The sequence below is a fragment of the Marmota flaviventris genome, chromosome 6 (genome assembly GCF_047511675.1).
Source record: "Marmota flaviventris isolate mMarFla1 chromosome 6, mMarFla1.hap1, whole genome shotgun sequence".
NCBI lineage: Eukaryota > Metazoa > Chordata > Mammalia > Rodentia > Sciuridae > Marmota > Marmota flaviventris.
The window spans coordinates 47,913,535-47,934,402 of record NC_092503.1 but is presented as its reverse complement, the minus strand read 5'-3'; the positions used below and the strand labels follow the sequence as shown (position 1 = coordinate 47,934,402).

Here is a 20,868-nt window from a genome sequence, read left to right as displayed (position 1 = left end):
TCCTTTGCTGTGCAGAGGCTTTTTAATATGATGTAATCTCTTTAGGTCTATTTTTGGATTTGTTGCCTCTGATTTGGGTCATATCCAGAAAATCTTATAAAAGCCAAGTTTTTATAAGTTTTTATTTTGCTGTTTGAGAAATGAAAAGTCAGGATTGATAAGGTAGAACTCAAAGTCTTTTTACTGTTCCCAGTTATGACCACTATAAAATGGCTTCGGGACCTCAGAATATATGGGACCTCATGTTTTATGTACAGAGTTTAGAAAAGCTTTCCCCCGCCCCCCCACATCCAGGAGGTCCTAGAAGATGTCTTATATTCTTTTTTTGAACCCAGTGCCTATCACATGCGAGGCAAGCGCTCCACCACTGAATACAATGCCAGCTCTGTCTTGTATTCTTTTGAGCCTTGATTTTCTGGACTTCCAATTTAAAATATTTAAAAGGAAGATATAATTAAACATAGGATTTAGATTTAATACAAAATAGTTGTTTCCCTTTTAGAGCACAAAGAAGATTGCCAGAGCAATTATTAGAGGATGGTGCTGCTTATATTAAAAAAAAAAAAAAAAATCTCTAGTTCATTATGTTTGGTTGTGGTGTTTATTTTGCTGATGATTGATTCTCACCTGTCTCTTAACTACTTGATCTAGGTTTACACTACTGGTTTCCCTTCCCTTTCTCTTTAAATGTTAATTATTCCCAGCATTCTGTGTGTGGCTCTCCTTTTTTCTGTTGTTACTTTAGCTTTCTACCACTCAGATGGTTTTAACTATCATCTGTTCACTAATGACTCTCAATTCCTTACCTCTCTGCTTCACTTTTCCCTGATCTGCACATGCCTACTTCTGTCCTCTATATTCTCCACACCCCAGAGCTCAAGTCGCAGGAAAGCTGAAGCACTTAAAACCTTACGCTGAATCCCCCTCCCTTCTTAGCATGCTCTTCTGATTTCATTCCCTGATTTCATTAGTAACTTTTCCAACCACAGATCTTAATGAGTCATCTTCCAGTTCCTCTTTCCCCTTCACATCTCCCCTTTCTGTCCTCTCAGGTTTATCATCACTAACACTGCCTTTATCATCTCCTGTATGAATTGGTACAGTATTACATCATGTCTGGGTTATCAGTCCCAGCCTCCATCCTGCCTTGTAGCCCTGAAGCCATCTGTGTGGCAGTTATTGTGAAAGCAAGTCTCCTCTGCCCAAAGCTATAAACTCCAGTGGTGTGTAAATTAAACCGTCCTTGCAAATGGTTAAAGTCAGAGGGATAAAATCCAGGCTGGTAAGCATGCTGGGATATAAGGTGCAGTGAGCCAATCACCTTGCACAATGTGTCCTTCATGAGCTCCACATGCGTAATATCAGTGGTTGTCATGGTGACCAGGGAAGAGCTGGTGGCCAGGCGGGTGAAGACTCAGATCCTCCATTAGCCACATCCCTGTTGACCCTTAAGACCCTCCCTGTTCCCTGCTGCGTGCACTGTGAGACCTCTGCCCTCTCCAGTACTAAGGTTTGGGGTAAGGGGAGGATCTCTGCCTGGCAAGATTATACTTCTACTGGGGAAAGGTATCGTGTCTGTCTTGTTCACTGCCCTGTCCCCAAGGCTGCCACCCCACTCCCCGCCATTGTGGGAGTCATGAGCCACTGTGCTGTCCCTTGGCCTCAGCTGTCATCCACATTCCAAACCCCCACCCCCACCCCCACCCCACCTGGATCTTTCCCTAGCTGAGACTTCCTGTCTTGAATCTCAGTGTTTTCTCCTGCACATCAGAAAGCTCCGCTCAGTGTTCTGAAATCAACTGTGATAATCTCCTTTCATCTGGAAACCAAATGCAGCCAGGCATACTGGTCACCTTTGTGCCTTATCATACTCACCTAACCATCCGTTAAATCTTTATTCTTTCACATCCAGTATGCTGGACTTCAGACCTGTTTAATCTACCTTTGAAATCTCTCATCTCTGCCCTCCTCTTTCTTTCCACTGGGCCTTGTAACTCCTCCCCACCTCTCTTCAAATACCTTTTATTAACATGGACATGCCTTTGTCACTTACTTTTTACTTTTTCAGTATCTTTTATGGAATTCACTTATAAGTGTTAGGCAAAAAAAGTATATTTAATCATGTGCACACAGAATCTCATTAACTTTCCATTCGGTATAGCATCCTAAAACTAATTCTGCAATCTCCTTGCTAAATTCTTTTCATCCTCCTCAGTCTGTTTTTCACTACAGGTGCCCATTATTCCACCCCTGTTGGAATGATTACCTTTTATTATTCTTTATTCAGCATGTTTTTGCTCCTGCTGTTCTCTGTCCATGTTGCTGAGATTTTAGTGTATATATATATATATATATATATATATATATATATATATATATATATATATATATATATATAAATCACCCAGGGATTTTGTTAGAATGGAGATTCTGATTCAGTAGGTCCTAGTGAAGCCTAAAATTCCTCATTTCTAAATAAATATTATAGTAAGGCAGATGCTACTGGTCAGAAGATCAGTTAAGAATCTAGCTTTCTATATTATTTGAAGAACAAGGATAAATATGGAATTCCTCCCTCTCCTCTATCTGATGACTTTCTACCCCTGCTTGGAGGCAAGCACCAACAACCTCCTTTCTGTACTTCCTTCCTCTGGCTCCAGGCAGTCATTTCCTCTCTGTGTTTGTTGGTGCCTTTCACTTGGTTATAAAGGGGAAGTTATCTGGGGAATTTCCTCACTGGGATGTGAGTCCTGAAGATAGCAGCTGTGCTTCACATTTCCTTGACCTACATAACATAAGCCTTGTGTTCTCCATATTCTGCACACCCCATGAAACCTAAAGTACTTATAACCATACAATGAATCCCCCTCCCTTCTTAGCATGCTCTTTTTTCCTAATTTCAAAAGAAAATAAAGCAAAATCTATAGAATTATATTTTCTCAAATGTTGAGACTCAGTAATCTTCAAATCAAAAGAAAGAAAGAAAAAGAAGAAGAAAAGCCAAAACAAACAAACAAACAAAAGAAAACCCTTTATGCAAATGTTCACTCTCTTCCCTGTCACCAGCTACTTGCACTGGAAGCTACCTTGAAGGACAATTAATCCACAAGGGCAGCTTCAAGGGTTCTGACAGAACCTCCTTAGCTAGGATTCTATGTGGCTCAGAAAATTATTAATCCTAGTGGTAGAGAGCAGGTAATGCCAGCTGTGTGTCTCCAGCATAGTGCCAGTAACACTAAAAACTTGCTGAATGAAAGAGTCACAATCCGTAGTGTACAGTTAAGAATTCATTCGTTAATCTGAATGTTTGACTATGGCTTATTTGTTGATTTGCTTGAATTTGTACCAAGTTTAGCATTTTGACAAAGCCACAGCTTCTAAACAAATAGGCATTGAATACAGCCCTGTCTGCAGGTCTCTATACTACCACTGACAGATATTAGCAACTAAGTGATGTCTTAGTGTATATATCTAATTGAAAATTCTTGTCCTGTAAAGAAATTAACTTCCCATTATAATAGGCCCAGAAATGAGCAGGTAAATAAGCATATTGAAACAGAAGGAAAAGATACATAGCTCAAAGGAGCTCATAGCTATTAGTATTTTAAAAATTATGAACAAATAGGAAACCCCCAAACCCAAAGTTTTGAAGGGTAAGAATCTTGCTTTCTATGTTATTAACTTTGCTCCAACTCATCAGTAAACTATTTTCTTTAGTAGTATCATTTTTCTGTTATAGTCCTTATACAAATGAGTATTTTACTTGAAAAATTTCTTACTGTTCAAGCAAAAATAAGAAAAAAAAAAAACCAGAAAGTTTACAATGGGAGAAAAGTTCTGAGATTTTTAAGATATGTTTAAATACTGTGTGGCCAATACTGTTCCATGTGCTTCATCTGTATTAATTTATTTATACAACTCCTCTAGGAGTTAAGCATTGAATTATCCGAGTTTTAAAACCAAGGAAACAAATCATAATCACCCTCTGTCCCCTGTGTCCTCTTTTACTTTTTTCTATTCTATTTATTATCATCTAACATTTTTTAAAATTTTAATTGTTGATAGACCTTTGTTTTATTTATATGTGATGCTGAGAATCGAACCCAGTGCCTCACACATGCCAGGCAAGTGCCCTACCCTGAGCCACAGCCACAGCCCATCATCTAACATTTTTAATTAAGCTTTTAAAAATTAGTATACTCTTGGTACTTCTTGCAGGACACATTTTTTTTTCTGTGATACGAAAACAGAAGTGCATATAACTACATCCTATAGGCCTTGAAAAGAAATGTGATGCCTTGTTTAAATAGTGTGAAAATATTTGGATTTATAAATGAAATTGTGCTTGACATCTCCTGAATTTATTTTTCTAAACTATCTCAGCCCTGTTGCTCTCAGCAGCCTGGCTGGCTCTCTTCTACTGGAATTAATTTTCTGAGCTCCTAGGTGTGGAGCTTCTGTCAGAATCTTTGAAGCTGCCCTCACGGATTAATTACCCTTAAAAGTAGCTTTCAGTGAAGTTTTTGGAAAGAGGGAGGGGTGGATGTTTTATCAAGAGGATTTTTGTTTTGGTTTCTCTTTTTTTTTTCTTTTTAGTTTTTTTTTTTTTTTTTTCCTTTCTTTCTCTTGCTTCTTAGATTACTGAGTCCCAACATTTGAGGAACTGTAGTCTATAGAATTTGGGTTTTTTTTTCATTTTTAATAAGCAAAATAATAATAAGGAAAAGGAAAAAAACATCATTTGACAGATATTAGCAACTAAGTGATGTCTTAGTGTATATATCTAATTGTAAAGAAGATTTACATGTCAAATGTAAATCTTCTTTCAAAACTATTTATGTAGGGCCAAGAGTGTAACTCATTGGTAAAGCACTAACATGGCATTCATCAACCTCTGGGTTCAACCCCCAGCACCGTGTGTGTGTGTGTGTGTGTGTGTGTGTGTGTGTGTGTGTGTGTAAATTATTCATTTTTTAAACCCTTATTATTTACATAGTACAATAAGACTTTCTGCTCTAAACAAAGACATTATGAGAAGTTATCACTTTTGGGGGAGTATTTCTCTAAGGAATGTGCTGAATCTTCTTAGACTTTCACCAGCCCTGCATTAACTGGATCTGGGGAGCAAGTTATGTGCTGGAAGGGGACAGTTTGGAATTATCCACAAACTTGTCCTTTGGTGTCAGATAACCCTTTTACCAACTCCTTTCCCCACCCCAAGCTGAGACTAGGGTAAAATAATAGAGGCACCTAGAGTGCAAAATTTAAACCTAGATTGAATAGACTACAATAAAAATATATTTCCCCATACCCAGTTCCGAAAAGATAGGACTTAATGGTTTCTATTATGTTGTTTGCTTAATAAACCATTTTGCAAAAGCAGGGGCATAATATCAAGCATAAATCTATCTCATCACTGAATAAATCACTTACCAGCTTTAAAATCTTAGGTGAAATAACTTCCCTGAGCCTTATTTCCTCCAACTCAGAGGATCACAGTGAGGATTAATAATATGTAGGCCCACGAAGTGCTTCCACTAAGTGCTTACAGAATGCAATCTCCTTCCCCACATGGTTCCTTGTTACATGAGACCTACGGCCATGCCCTGAGTACAGCCTGCCTGACTGAATACTCTCACTTGATTAAAAAGTATATGATGGACAAACTGTATTTCCAGAGAATGATGAAGAACAGGAGGTGTTGCCATCTCTGGATAAACCTGGCTGGTACTCTCAAGGGAACGCTGTACACCTTTATGAACTTCTGAAGAAAATGACTGGCAAACCTGAACCCAAGGTATTTTCTGATTCAGAATCCTTAATGTCCTCTTGCAGATATAAAGAGTTGTAAACTAAAACCCCAATTGTAAATGCATTCAGGTTAATTATCTGTGGAATCATCTCCCTCTGTCAGCTGCCATAGCTCTCTTTTTACCTCTGCTGATACAATAAGCCTTTTCTTTGTTGATATAGACCTGGTCTTTATCTGAGACAGAGAAGAGTAAGGTTTCCAAGCAGGCAGCCACAAATCAAGGGAGTGCATGGGATTCATATATGGGATGCCTGAGGAATGATAATCCTGATAACAAAAAAAGGTTTTATATGTAAAACAAACCCAAACTGAAATTATACTACAGATTATCCTAAAGACCCACTGCTTTTGATATCTTGATCACATTGCGGATGTTGAACATTGGTGTATTTTTCACAACAGAGTACTCTTCTAAAAAATATTCACCGGTAGCTCCATGAGCAGAAGAGATAATTGGGTAACTGAACCCTGCACCATTGGCTCCCACATTGCTGCAGCTCCCAAGGACCCCTAAGGAGTTCCATGGACAAAGGATCTTGATTTGAGAGGTTCTAGGTCTTATCCCTTAACCTCATTTTCTCATCTGCAGATTGAAATGTGTGGACTAGATCCATGGGACTTTTGCTTTAGAATATCTATGGAGATTTCTAGATTTCAAGCCCAGCAACACTCTCAGGTGTTCTGTTTCAGCAGATCTGGGGTGGGTCCCAGAAACTCTTGAAGAGTGGTTGTGATGTGCACCCTTCACAATCTGCAACCCACTGTGACAAGTTGTCTTTAATATATCACCAGCTCTTCAGTTCTAAGGGCAGATTTAAATGTATACAAAACACACAGGTTCACGTCTTCTGTAGGAAAACTGAATAAAATTATTCATCTCACCTTCTACCTTTTTTCTATCTGCAAGTGGGTTGTATAACTTCTTAACATGAACTTGGTCCTCTGTGAATCAATGGGACACGTCAGTGGTCAGTTGCCAGGTTATTCAAAGAAATGTAAGATGCTTTTGCCCTTCTTCTGCCTTCCATGAAATGATGACCACTGTCGCAGTTCTCATGCCTCAAACAGAATTTGCTGTCTGACTTACAGGTTGTTTACTTTGGTGACAGCATGCATTCAGATGTTTTCCCAGCGCGTCACTATAGGAACTGGGAGACAGTCCTCATTCTAGAGGAGCTCCAAGGAGAGGAAGCCTGGAAGCCTGAGGAGTCAGAGCCTCTGGAGAAGAGAGGAAAATATGAGGTAAGCATCCCTTTCACTCTTTTCCTGAAAGAAAAAAATTTTATTTGAAATCTAAAGTATCTTTATACTACTTGACTTCACAGGTCTCCTGGTCTGACTGAATGTCCTCATGCTTCTGTAGTTTGTTTTTGAAACAGTGTGTATTAATGGTCCTTAGCAGATTTTTCAAGCAAATTTAGTTGTATTACCTGTTTCATGGAAAATTTGACATGTGTCTTTCTACTTGTATTTAAAGACAAATGAGACAGTTACGTGGTTTTGTTTTGTTGTTGTAACAAACATTTTTGACGCAAACCTATAAAAGTCAGGCTGCTTTAATACATATATATAAGTCCAGGTCTGTTCTCTGCACAGCACACTTCCATGGAGAAGACCAGAGCAGCACTTCAAAACAGGCAGTAAGCACTGCACCTCATGAGAGTTCAGATTCTTTCCTGCTTCCCTGTGGAGGGGACAGAATATAAACATCTTGCTGACCGCTGCAGCAGGAAGGAAACAGTCCATAAAGAAAGATAAAAAGAAAGCACTGTGTGAGTTCTGTATATTTTGTGATTGTTAAGAAAAGTGTAGTTTAGTTTTTCCAAACAAATGTCAAGCACAGGATACATATAAGATGCTATCTTTTGACAGGTTCAAAGTCTGATGCAAAAGGATTTAATTCTGTGTTTCTAATTACCGTATTCAACCTAAGTGAAGTTTGAAAAATATAATTAAAATCAAATTAACCAGATCATTTCAAAATTGATCCTGGAAACCAAAACATTTACATGTACTACATTCTGCAAAGATTAACATTTTATTTCATTTTAGGTTTGAATTCAATTTATCAGACATTGGTAGTTGTTTCCATTCTATATAAGAGCATAGAGAATTTGAGGATCACTTTCACCTCCCTTCATTTGTGACAGGAAGCTTAAGATAAGGACTGGGAAAAATCTCAAATGGAATTTTACAGACTGTTGCCCAAAACTTTCTAAAATCATGGTACATCAGTTGATTATTTCCTCCACTATTTTAGAACAAATTAAAACAGCAAAATGGCACATTTTAATGTTTAAGTAAGCCCAGCTAAAGAAAATAAGGAATAATTTTCTTTAGTTTAAACATTAGAAACAAATAATCAATAAATCAAGTCTTATAACATTATACTTATAATTACTTGGACACCCTTAACTCTGTGTAACTAGCCTCCTATGTCAAAGGAAGAGGAGCTTTCTTCTTCAACTTCCTTCAGTACTGTTCTTACTTATTTTTTCATTTTAACTAAAAACAAGTGAGGGGTTGAACTCTAAGGTCCTTTACTACTGAGCTATATCATTGTTTATTTTGAACATGCTAAGTTGCTTAAGGCCTTGCTAAGTTGTGATCCCCCTGCCTCTGCTGCCCAAGTTGCTGGGATTGCAATTGTGCACCACTGTGTCTGACAAAATTAATGATGAAAATAATTAGCAAGCAAGAAAGAAAAGAGACCATTCTTAATTAGAGAAGGATATCATCCAAAACACCACTGGGAATGTAACATGTAATGGTGGAATTAAAAAAAAGGAAAAGCCAAAGCCATACTGCCCTTTAAGGTTCTTTATGGATACTGTTTATCAGTTACACTGCATAACAGAGAACTGGCCAATACTACAAGAAAAAAAAAAAAAAGAAGAAGAAAGAAACATGGAGTAAGATTAAAATTATCAGTATTTTAGGGTTGTGTGATCCTTAGCATAGAATAAATCAACAAACTATTAAAATGAATGAGTGAGTTTGGTCAGAATTCTAGATCCAAATTGGCATTCAAAAACTAACAGCCATATTCTTTACCAGCAGGAATCACTTAACAAAATGTGGTAAGAAACAGATTATTTACAATAGCAACAAAAATAAATCACTGTCTAGGAATTAACCTAATAAACATATAAGACCTTAGTGATGTAAATTTTAAGCCTATTAAAAATTCTGAATATAAGGGCTAGGGCTGTAGTTCAGTGGTAGAGACCTGCCTCACACATGTGGGGCACTGGGTTTGATCCTCAGCACCACATAAAAATAAATAAATTAATATATTGCATCCATCTACAACTAAAAAAAAATATTTTAAAAAATTTTGAATACAGTTCTAAATAAATGGAAAGACATATTTGCAAAAGCATGATTTTTATAGATGACTTTTTTCCTCACATTTATTTATAAAGTCAATATAATGTTTTACAAAATCCCAGGAGGATTTTAAATGGATCTTCACAAACTGATTTTGCATTTAGAAAACTTAAAACCCATAAATGGCTCAGACAACTTTGAAAAAAAAAAAATAAAAGATTGGAATTTTACTCCATCAGACGCTAACCATAGTAGAAAACCAGATTGTTGTTTTTTGTTTGTTTGTTTGTTTTTTGTTTTTTGGTTTTTTTTATCTAGTACTGGAAACAGAGTATGGAACATTTTTTTAGACAATGTTTTCACTGTGAACCAAAAGACCTGACAAAAATAATCAAAAGTTTATTTTGGGACTGATGGTTCAGAGGTCTTACTCCATAGACTGCCAACTCCATTCCTCAGAGCCCAAAGTGAGGTGAAACATCATGGCAGAAGAGTGTGGTGGAGGAAAGCAGCTAAGAAAGCAGAGAGAGAGCTCAGCATACTGAGAACAAAATATAAACCCCAAAGGCACACTGCCCACCCCAATGACCACCTTCTCCAGCCATACCCCACCTGCCTCCATAGTTGTCACCAAGTTAATCCCTGTCAGGGGATTCATGCACAATTAGGTTAACCCTCATATAACCTAGTCATTTCACGTCTAAATTTTCCTGCATTATCTCATACATGAGCTTTTTGGGGGTAAAACTCGTACTGAAACCATAATGGGAAAGCATCTCTAATCCAAAATATCTGAAATGTTCCAAAGATCTGAAACTTTTTGATGCCAATATAACACTAAAAAAATTTTGGATTTTCAGACGTGGGATGCTTAACCAGTAAAGTCTATGCCAATATTCCCAAATTTGAAATGCTTCTTATCCCATGCATTTCAGATAAGGAATATGTAACCTGTATATACAAATTTCAGTGAATGGAAGGAATAAAAAAAGACACGGGCCCATATAAATGTGGGTATGGCAGAACATTGTCCATTAGCAGAAAAGGTTGAACAATTCAGAGAGTAGGATTAAGTAAGTGGTTTCATTATATGGAAAAAAATAAGATGATCTCCTTTTACATCCTATATATAAAAATAAATTCTGAAGGAATTATAGACCTGAACATAAAAAATATATTTATAAAACTTGATTGAAGAAAATTTTGAAAGTATTTTTTTCATCCTCATTGTAGGAAATAATTTTTTTTCAAATTATAACTCAAAGGACAATAATAAGTAGAAAAACTGATGACTTTGCATCAGTATTAAATAGTTCTCTTCAAGACACCTGGGATACGGTTGATCTTTGGACCTAATTCAAGGGAAAGAGTCTTGCAATATCTATTTAGATTGAACCTTATGAAATTGCTATTTTTATATGTTAAAACAGGTGAATACTACACCTTAATATGATCCAACCTGATAAAACTAACAATGGGTTGATATCTAAGGGATTTGACAATGGGCTAAACTCAGATACTCAGTGTGAAATAGGACAAAAGATATCAGGCTGTTGACTGAGGGGAAAAGTTTGTATATAAGAGGAGACAACCATGCTCACTAGTAATGCCTAATGTACAATTGAAACAATGGTGAGATACCAATGTAAAGCTATCGGACAGATAAAACTGAGTTTCTATTTTTACATTGATTTACTGATACAATAATATAATCTGAGACATTACTATGAGCTAATTTAGAAAAATATAACAGACCAGTATTATTCTCTGAAGTTGCACTCCATTATGTTTGATGACTCTGTACTAAAATGAAAATAATTTTTATTCTTTATTTTGGTGAATAGTTTTTTGGCTTTTAAGTTAGAAATAAATACTATTTAGAATTATACCTGGATATGGCCATCACCCTTTGGAAATTCTATGATAAAGGATTATGGTCAGCCCTAGAAAAAAACAGAAAATTTATTACTGAGTATCCCCTATACTTTTTTTAAAAACGATAGTACCTTGAAACTTGTTATTCAGTTAATGGTTTCATGTTATACGTACATTGGAAGCAGTAAATAATAATTCTATCCTCATCCCCCTTTAAAAAAATAAACACCAAATTTAAAAATTAGAAATGTTTTAACTAAGTCAAGCACAGTGGTGTATGCCTATAATCCCAGAGGCTCTGGAGACTGAGGCAGGATCGGGAGTTCAAAGCCAGCCTCAGCAACAGTGAGGCACTAAGCAACTCAGATCCTGTCTCTAAATAAAACACAAAATAGGACTGGGGATGTGGCTCAGTGGTCAAGTGCCCCTGAGTTCAATCCTGGGTACCCCCAACCAAAAAAAAAAAGAAAATTTTTAACTATCCTTTAGATACAACAATAATAATTAAAGATTTATTTTAGTTGTAGAGAAAACATTCTTTCTAGATTGCTCTGTTTGGGGTAGGTTTAATACTATAATCAACTAATTATTTAAAAAGATCATTCTAGTTTGAGATAAAGGATGCTTTATAGTAAGTACTATTTCTTTCCAAAAATGTAATGCATACCCAAAGCCTGTTTATAATTCCTACAGGATTTTTTTTCTCAATTTGCTTAAAAACAAAACTATGTGATTAATTTACCACAGTTTTCATTACTAATCACATTTATTATTCCATTCTCTTCTTTCAGGTACCAAAGACAAAACTTCTAAATACCTTTTCTGAAAAATGGGGCTCCTTTTTTATTGATTCAGTTTCACGACCGGAAAATTCAGAGGACTCCTTGGTTTATACATGGTCTTCTAAGAGAATCAATACTTATAGCACTATTGCAATTCCAAGTATTGAAGCAATAGCAGGTAAGGGGGAAAATACCTTTTGAAACAGGTAATCTTTACCTGTTATTGGATAGTGATGACAATAACTACCAGGATTCTTGTCCTTTAAAAGAAGGAAATCTTCCCACAATGTTGATTTATTTTTCTTGGGAAACATCTTTTAAATATGGTAGCCTGGGTAATTAGGACCAGCCCTTCTGCTACAGCCAACTACATAAAAATTGGACTTATTTTTTCTTTTTAAGTCAGCTTTCAGGAATAGATTAAATGTAGGAATTACCACAACAGCATCCTTAGGAGGTCTAGTGGGCCTGGTGAACTCCCTTAATCTGTGTTGAAACCCTGGTAGGTTTTATCTTAGAATAAGGATGAATACAGAAGTAGTTTCCATTTTCAAAGGGACTTAAAGCTCAGCTTCAAATCAGCTGAATATCAAAATGACAGATTAGTTAATGCCCTTGATAACCTGGTAGAAACAAATGTAGATTCTCTTTTGAAAAAGATAGTATTATTCTAGGACTCAAATTATTTCTACCAACAGTCCATATAATGTTCAACACTTAATGAAAAATATCCAAGTACACAAGGTTAGGGGACCACAGTAACAGAAATAACCATGTGTACTTTGGTCAAATACAGAAAAGAAAGGATTGAGAAATTTGGTAAAGATGTTAAAACTATAAAAAGAGTGAAATTCTATGGAGGAACTTTGATTGGGCAAAAGTGGTGAGGAGGGAAGGAGGGGGCTTGGGGACAGAAAAGATGGTGAAATGAGATGGCCATCATTACCCTAGGTACATGTATGACTGCACATATGGTACGCCTCTACATCGTATACAACCAGAGAAATGAAAAGTTGAGCCTTCAGCTCTCCACTGACTTTATTCTGCTGTTTATATTTTGTCCAGCTTTTCTACTTGTTTTAGCCCAAATGAAAAATGGAAGTCTAAGTACTTAATTTTTGAACTTCAGATTCTTTAATTGCAGTTGATAATATCAAACTGCATTTTCTCCCTCACAGGATGAGTATGAAAGAAAGTGTAACAAGATACTTACCTGAATTATTGGTGGGATTATGATGATACATAATACATAGGACTTTCTAAAGATCCATCTTCTGTCATTATATGTATTCAATATGTCAGTATATCCTCATCTTTTAAATAATATCTTCTCATTATTTTTTAAAGAATTTTTTTTGATAACCTAAATATAATTCTCCCTTTTATAAAAAAAAAATCTGTTAAAGAAATGGACTGTATAACTTTGAGGAGGGCCTTTGTCTTCTGTCCACCTCTTTTTTAGGAAGAAATATTAATAAGTAGGACGTTAGGACATGGCAATAGTCAATCAAAGGTAAACCAGTGCCCCCCTCCCTTTTTAGGGAAAGGATGCGTGAGGTTATGTCATATTCAGTTGTTTACTTTGATGCTCAAGACAATTCTCAAAAAACAAAGAATTCATCAAAGTTCACATTTTTTTTCTGTGATCACATTTTTGTGAAGAAGTTATATCTCAAAACTTCATATTATTGCAGAAACAGATTTAGTGTCACTCGATATTACTGCATAATTTGCCTCCAACTAAAAAAGATGGCTAGAATGGCTTTAAACATGTTAAAGATAGAGTATTTATATAAATGTTATCCTGCCAGTCTCTTTTTTAAAAAGTCCCAAGAGTTGTTCTGTCTCTGTTATTTAATATTGAATTTACTGTGGAAGAACATTTGCTTCATTTAATTGTTACCTAAGTTTGGATAATATACTTGATAATTACAGTGTACTTAGTACAGAGTTTTAACAGAATACTGTTGTGGTGAGCAAGAATTTGATTCTTTGTCTGCTTTCAAAACCCAATATAAAAAAAAGTTATAATTCCAGAGCTATAAAAAAAAAAAAATAGCACCCAACAGTGACTTCCCTGTAAGGGACACAAATGTTTTCTTCTTGGAGAATCCATAGTCTAATGAATTCCTAGTCTAGGAATACTTGTTTTAACAAAATAGTTATCTGACACAGTTTGGCTATATTCCGTTCCCTGAGTTCTTCATAATAACAAACATTTCTGTACCAGGAGACAATAAAGTTCTCTGTTTTGAATGAGATAGGTGCAAAATAAACCTCTTACCCCTCTTTTTATTTCCCCCTGTAAAAACTGGTATCTTTAGGCCCAGCGCAGTGGTACACACCTACAATCCCAGTGGCTCAGGAGGCAGGAGGATCATGGGTTTAAAGCCAGCCTCAGCAACAGGGAGGCACTAAGCAACTCAGTGAGACCCTGTCTCTAAATAAAATACAAAAATAAGGCTAGGGATATGGTTCAGTGGTTGAGTGCCCCTAGTTCAATCCCCAGTATAAAAAAAAGAAAAAAAGCTGATATCTTTAGACTTGGTTATCTCATTCATATTTAAATACCCAGAAGCCATTTTTATAACTGTTATAAAAATTTTGTACTTAGCCAGATATGTTACAGTGGTGATTGGTTTATAAGGTAATCATTTTTAACCTATCATAATTCTACCAGTAATTCAGGTAAGTATATTGTTATACTTTCACATTCATCCTGTGAGAGAAGAAATGAAGTCTGGTATTATCATCTACAACTTAAAAATCTGAAGTTCAGAAATTACTTAGACTTCTATTTCTCACTTGGGCTAATACAACTAGAAAAGCTGGACAAAATATAAATATCAGAGTAAAGTCAGTGGAGAGGTAAAGAGGCAACCAACACTTGATGGCACAGAATTCCTGGGAAAGAAAGTATATTTCTTATACTTTAGAACTATATAAAAAGGGGAAAAAAGAGATGGTTGGCTCAGCTCTTAGCCTGTGTCATTTGGTAGTTTATTAGAAATTCAGAACCTCAGAGTACAATTTTAGAAACAGATTCATGAATTTACTTTTCAATGCAATTTCATTTATTTTTTTAATTAATTAATTTATTTTTAAATTTTAGTTGTTTTATTATATTTTATTTTGAACCAGGGATTTAACCCAGGGGTGCTTTACCCAGCCCTTCCTTTTTTATTTGTTTTTTTTTGTTTGTTTGTTTGTTTGAGACAGGGTTTCGGTAAGTTGCTTAGGACTTCAATAAGTTGCTCATTCAGATAAGCATTTCTATTTATTGTGTAGAGTACTAAAATTGAACTCACTAGTTAGATCAAACTTGTGATCCTTTTGCCTCAACCTCCCAAGCTGCTGGGATTACAGGCCTGCACCACTGCAAACCACTCGATGCAATTTTAAATGCCTGGTTAAAATGAATCCCTTTCTCTCGCCATGCACAAAAGTGAATTCAAAATGGATCAAGGAGCTTGATATCAAATCAGAGACGCGCCGTCTGATAGAAGAAAAAGTTGGCTACGATCTACAGTCGGTGGGGTCGGGCTCCAAATTCCTCAATAGGACACCCATAGCACAAAAGTTAATAACTAGAATCAACAAATGGGACTTACTCAAACTAAAAAGTTTTTTCTCAGCAAAAGAAACAATAAGAGAGGTAAATAGGGAGCCTACACCCTGGGAACAAATCTTTACTCCTCACACTTCAGATAGAGCCCTAATATCCAGAGTATACAAAGAACTCAAAAAATTAGACAATAAGAGAACAAACAACCCAATCAACAAATGGGCCAAGGACCTGAACAGACACTTCTCAGAGGAGGACATACAGTCAATCAACAAGTACATGAAAAAATGCTCACCATCTCTAGCTGTCAGAGAAATGCAAATCAAAACCACCCTAAGATACCATCTCACTCCAGTAAGATTGGCAGCCATTATGAAGTCAAACAACAACAAGTGCTGGCGAGGATGTGGGGAAAAGGGTACACTTGTACATTGCTGGTGGGACTGCAGATTGGTGCAGCCAATTTGGAAAGCAGTATGGAGATTTCTTGGAAAGCTGGGAATGGAGCCACCATTTGACCCAGCTATTCCCCTTCTTGGTCTATTCCCTAAAGACCTAAAAAGAGCATGCTACAGGGACACTGCTACATCGATGTTCATAGCAGCACAGTTCACAATAGCAAGACTGTGGAACCAACCTAGATGCCCTTCAATAGACGAATGGATAAAAAAAATGTGGCATTTATACACAATGGAGTATTACTCTGCATTAAAAAATGACAAAATCATAGAATTTACAGGGAAATGGATGGCATTAGAGCAGATTATGCTAAGTGAAGCTAGCCAATCCCTAAAAAACAAATGCCAAATGTCTTCTTTGATATAAGGAGAGTAACTAAGAACAGAGTAGGGACGAAGAGCAGGAGAAGATTAACATTTAACAGGGATGAGAGGTGGGAGGGAAAGGGAGAGAGAAGGGAAATTGCATGGTAATGGAAGGAGACCCTCAGGGTTATACAGTGGAGGGGGTAGAGAGAGAGGAGGGGAGGGGAGGGGAGAGGTGGGGAGGGGGGAGGGGGGAGGATGGGAAAGGCAGCGGAGCACAACAGACACTAGTATGGCAATTTGTAAATCAATGGATGTGTAACTGATGTGATTCTGCAATCTGTGTATGGGGTGAAGGTGGGAGTTCATAACCCACTTGAATCAAAGTGTGGAATATGATATGTCAAGAAATTTGTAATGTTTTGAACAACCCACAATAAAAAATTAAAAATAAAAAAAAAATGTATTCCAGCTAGGGCTGGAGATGTAGCCCAGTGATAACAGCACTTGCCTAGCATGTACAAGGCCCTGAGTTCAATCTTCAGCACCACCAGACAGACAAACAAAACTCCTCTGGCAAACAGAATAGGGAGGACCTATGACATTTACTAATGTCGAATATTTTTCTGTTTGTAGTAATCCTAGCTCTCTTTAACATCAGGAAGGCAGTGTTTCTTCTTATTCTCTAGCACTAGTTTTCATTTCATAGATTGACTGAGTTTTGATGGTTTTCAGTGGCATCTAAAAGTATAATTTCAAAATATTTAGTACTTTGGTTCTACTTGTAAAATTTGTGAAATAAGGATTATTGTTATAAATATATATATATATATATATATATATATACATGACAATATATATATATATTTTTTCCCTTGGTAGTGGGGGTTGAACCCAGGCACACTTCACCACTGAGCCACATTCACAGCCCTTTTAATATTTAATTTAGAGGCAGGGTCTCACTAAGTTGCTTAGGGCCTCGCTAAGTTGCTACGGGTGGCTTTGAACTCACAATCCTCCTGCCTCAGCTTCCTGAGCCTCTGGGATTATAGGCGTATGCTACCGCACTGGGCTACTGTCATATATTTGGGTGTGGAATGAGTATCATAATGTGATATATGCTGTTATGCTTCACTTGAAATATTTCTTTTTAATGGTCCCTTTGAGAAGTCGGGGGGTAGGGGTAGTATCTGAGGATTGTTTTAAATTTTTGAGACATAGATGAGGATATCATATTTTCTAAAATCAAGCATATATTATATGGTATCTATCTTAATTCCCCTCCAGGTCCTGTGTATGTGCAATGCTTATCACATACAGAAAGTTACCATATTATGTATATTAGAATTCTTATTTTGCTGAACATTCAAAGATTAATCTTAGTAACCCTCTTACTATTCCCTGAGGCTGTGAAGATTATTAGTTCACATTTACCATTTATGAGATTTGCTGAATAGGACCAGGGAGATTTAATTCTTTTTTTAAATTCAGATGAGCATACCTATTTATTGTGTAGAGTACTAAAACTGAACTCACTAGTTATTAGAGCTCTGAGAATGATTTGCAGTATGGCTACATGTGATTTGACTTAAGTATTAAGGAAAGACATTCACTCTCATCCTGGTGACACCTGTCCACATGGTAAAAGAAACATTAAAATTATGAAACTCTAAAAAATAAAACTGAAAATAAATAAATGAATAAATGAAATGAAGGTATTGTATCCAAAAAAATAAAAAATAAAAAAAAATAAAACTGAATATCTCTTTTTTATTTATTTGTATTTTTGAAAGGTGGTTAGAGACCTGCAGAATAATCAAATTCTTTTTTGTTTTTTCTCCCTCTTAGAATTACCTCTGGACTACAAATTTACAAGATTCTCTTCAAACAGTTCAAAAACAGCTGGCTACTATCCATTGGTCAATTATACCAATGGTCTTATTGAATGATGAGATATGGACAATAAGATAAATTATCTCTACTAAAAAATGAAGAACCACATATGCAGCAAATGTACTGTAAAAAATATTAATTTTCAAAGAAATACTGTAAAATGCTTTATAGGAACAAATTTTTAATGAAAATTGACCAAGAAATTGATATTTGTCCATAGATCTTTTTATATAAATCATTTTGATGCTTAACAACTCTTGGAATATTAAAATCCCAGTATCCTAGAACTAAAAAGAACATTATTAGTATTTTCTATACCAATAGCTTTGAAATTATAATTCAGCTGGGGAGACCCACACAGTTTATACATATGCCTAGTCTGGTGGTTCTCAAGTGTGTGTCCAGGGATGCATAGCAGCATCACCTAGAACTTGATTATTCCAATTTGAAGGCCCTATCCCCAAACCTACTGAGTCAGAAACTGTGGGAGGTAGGCCCACCAGTGTGTTTTCTTAACAAGCCTTTCAGGTGATTTTGATTGACACTAGTTTGAGAACCAATGACCATTTACTCCAGAGTTTAGTTTAATTTGGGTAAATAGCTGAGCATTGATATCGTTTATAATGTCTTTATTAGTAAGTACAACAGAACTGCAAATAACCAGTCTATACCAATTCCTTCAATTTAGAGCCAAGAACATTGAGCCCAGTGACATTAAATGATTTTCCCAAACTATTAGGTTTGATAGTATTCCTGTTTTTTTCCAAAATAAGGAAATACATACATGATTTCTTCTGATATCACACAACCATCATGGGACAGAGATGGTACTAGAAGCCAATCCCAACCTTCATTGTTACCCACTGTTTCCCCCTATTAGGAATTAATATTAATATTAAGGACTGTTTAATTCATTATCAATAACTTTAAGACATGTTTCTCAATAGGATTAAAAATTGATTCTAGGGTACAAAACAATCTTTAGTAACAGTGGATTCTGGCCTTTTAAATTAAAAAATACCAAGAAAATTCATTTTTATTCCTTGGCATTGAATTTTCTTATTAGGTAAATGTAGTTTTTTTCTTTGGGAGGGAGGGTGATGAAGAAAATGTTGAGAAACACTATTTTAAGGGGTTTATAGGTTTATTACAATCCAGGATATGTTGTGCTTAGTCATATTAGTAGCTATTTGTTATAAGACATTTGGAGCCAGATAATGTTTATAGTAAATTCCTAACTACTTTTTATGCTATAATTTCACTATTCATCATGGACAGGACCAGAAAACAATACTGGTCATTAATATTATTTTACTTGTATTATAGCAGAGAACTTAGCATGGACACATGCAGTGAAAAGATATTTTGTTAAAATTTTTAAATATTTGAGAAATCTCAAATATACTGTGGGAATGATTATCTCAGGGTAAGAAACTTTGTTTTTTTTTTCCCCTCAAAGTCAGTAGCTTTGTTTGATATCTACCAATAAGTATATGGTGATGTATTTGAAATTGTTATCCAGAATGTCATTGAAATATTACAATGTGCATATACAATCAAGCTTAGGGCTAAATGAAGATGCTAACTCGTGTATGCTATAGAGATCTGATTTTTTAATAAAGTATTTTTCCTTATGCATGTTTATTCTGTAAATGGCAAAGAATACATCTTTAAATGCTTATGAACTGCTATTAATAAGAAAAATGAGAGCCCCCACCCCCTAAAAAATTAACTGTACTTTCCTGGCCACTGAGGAGTGGCAGGGACTGGGCCTTCTAAGTTTCCTTCTACCTTTTTTAGCATGTCAGTGATGACTCTAATGGATGTTTGTTAGACTGTATTAGGCTTTTTACATTTTTCCTTCATTGTTATAAAAAGTGCCAGTGTTTCTAATTGAGTATGAAAAGTAAATATCATCCAAAAGTGACACCATAAAAAAGTAAAAAGAATATTGGAAAAGTTTTTTATCCTTTAATAAAATTATATGAAATAAGGAAGGAAATTTGTCCCAATACAATTGGTGCAGTTTGGGGTGGCAATGGAAGCACCTACATTGGTTTTTATCACTGAACATATTGTTTCCAGTGGAAAACTATTATGTACCATCCTTGTTTACCACATTTATGTTAACTACGCCCTCCTTGGTGTAATTCCCAAGGAGCTTAATGTAGTTTTGGAAGAATTAATGACTTTGGATTTTGTGAGTAGCACTTAAATTTTTTTCATACAGTGTGTGGTATGTCAAAAAGAATATCCTAAATATGACTGAAATATATTGAGAAACACATGAAAGCAGATATCACACTTCAGTTACTAGTAATGATATAGTGTGCTATCCAGCCACTGGTTCGTAAAGGTTTAGAGAATAAGTACTTCTGCATCCTGTGTAACAGGGAGGGTTATGGATGCTGCAAGGTCTGTGAAAATTAATAACCAGGTATACTTAGGCATATAAGCAAAAAGTTGACATAAACGGCCCAAAATTTGAGTTAGAAACTTAATTAAATATATAATCAGTGTTTTCTGCCTTTTTTTTTTTTTTAATTTTTAGAACTTATTTTGTTTATTTATGTGGTGCTAAGGATCGAACCCAGTGCCTCACATGTGCTACACAAGCTCTCTACCACTGAGCCACAACCCCAGCCTGGGTTGCTGCTTCTTGATCCAGTTCTTAAACTTAAGTTCCACTTGCTGAGGTGTAATTTTTTCTAGGCCTGGAGGTTTTAAGAGAGCTAGATTTCTTTTGCGAATTCAACCATCTTTTCCATTCCTGTGCTGGACATAATCAGAAAATGTCATTTTTCTTGCCCTTGGTTGATTATCAGCTTTAGCTTTACCAATAGTGTC

The 20,868-nt window shown here is 35.8% G+C and overlaps 1 protein-coding gene across 3 annotated transcripts in view; it reads left to right on the top strand.

The window, feature by feature from the left end:
- The window catches only part of Nt5dc1 (5'-nucleotidase domain containing 1), a 125,513-nt gene extending 105,858 nt beyond the window's left edge, over nucleotides 1–19,655 (top strand). For 2 of the 3 annotated variants that reach the window (XM_071613102.1, XM_071613101.1), the window contains exons 9-12: nucleotides 5,679–5,797; nucleotides 6,902–7,054; nucleotides 11,809–11,977; nucleotides 17,977–19,655. In XM_071613102.1, the coding sequence (XP_071469203.1) occupies nucleotides 5,679–5,797; nucleotides 6,902–7,054; nucleotides 11,809–11,977; nucleotides 17,977–18,077 (542 nt within the window). In that variant the 3' untranslated portion in view covers nucleotides 18,078–19,655. Of the gene's footprint in view, nucleotides 1–5,678; nucleotides 5,798–6,901; nucleotides 7,055–7,408; nucleotides 7,585–11,808; nucleotides 11,978–17,976 lie in introns of those variants that run through there. The other variant, XR_011707711.1, reaches the window with a different exon arrangement.
- The last annotated feature ends 1,213 nt before the right edge of the window (nucleotides 19,656–20,868 follow it).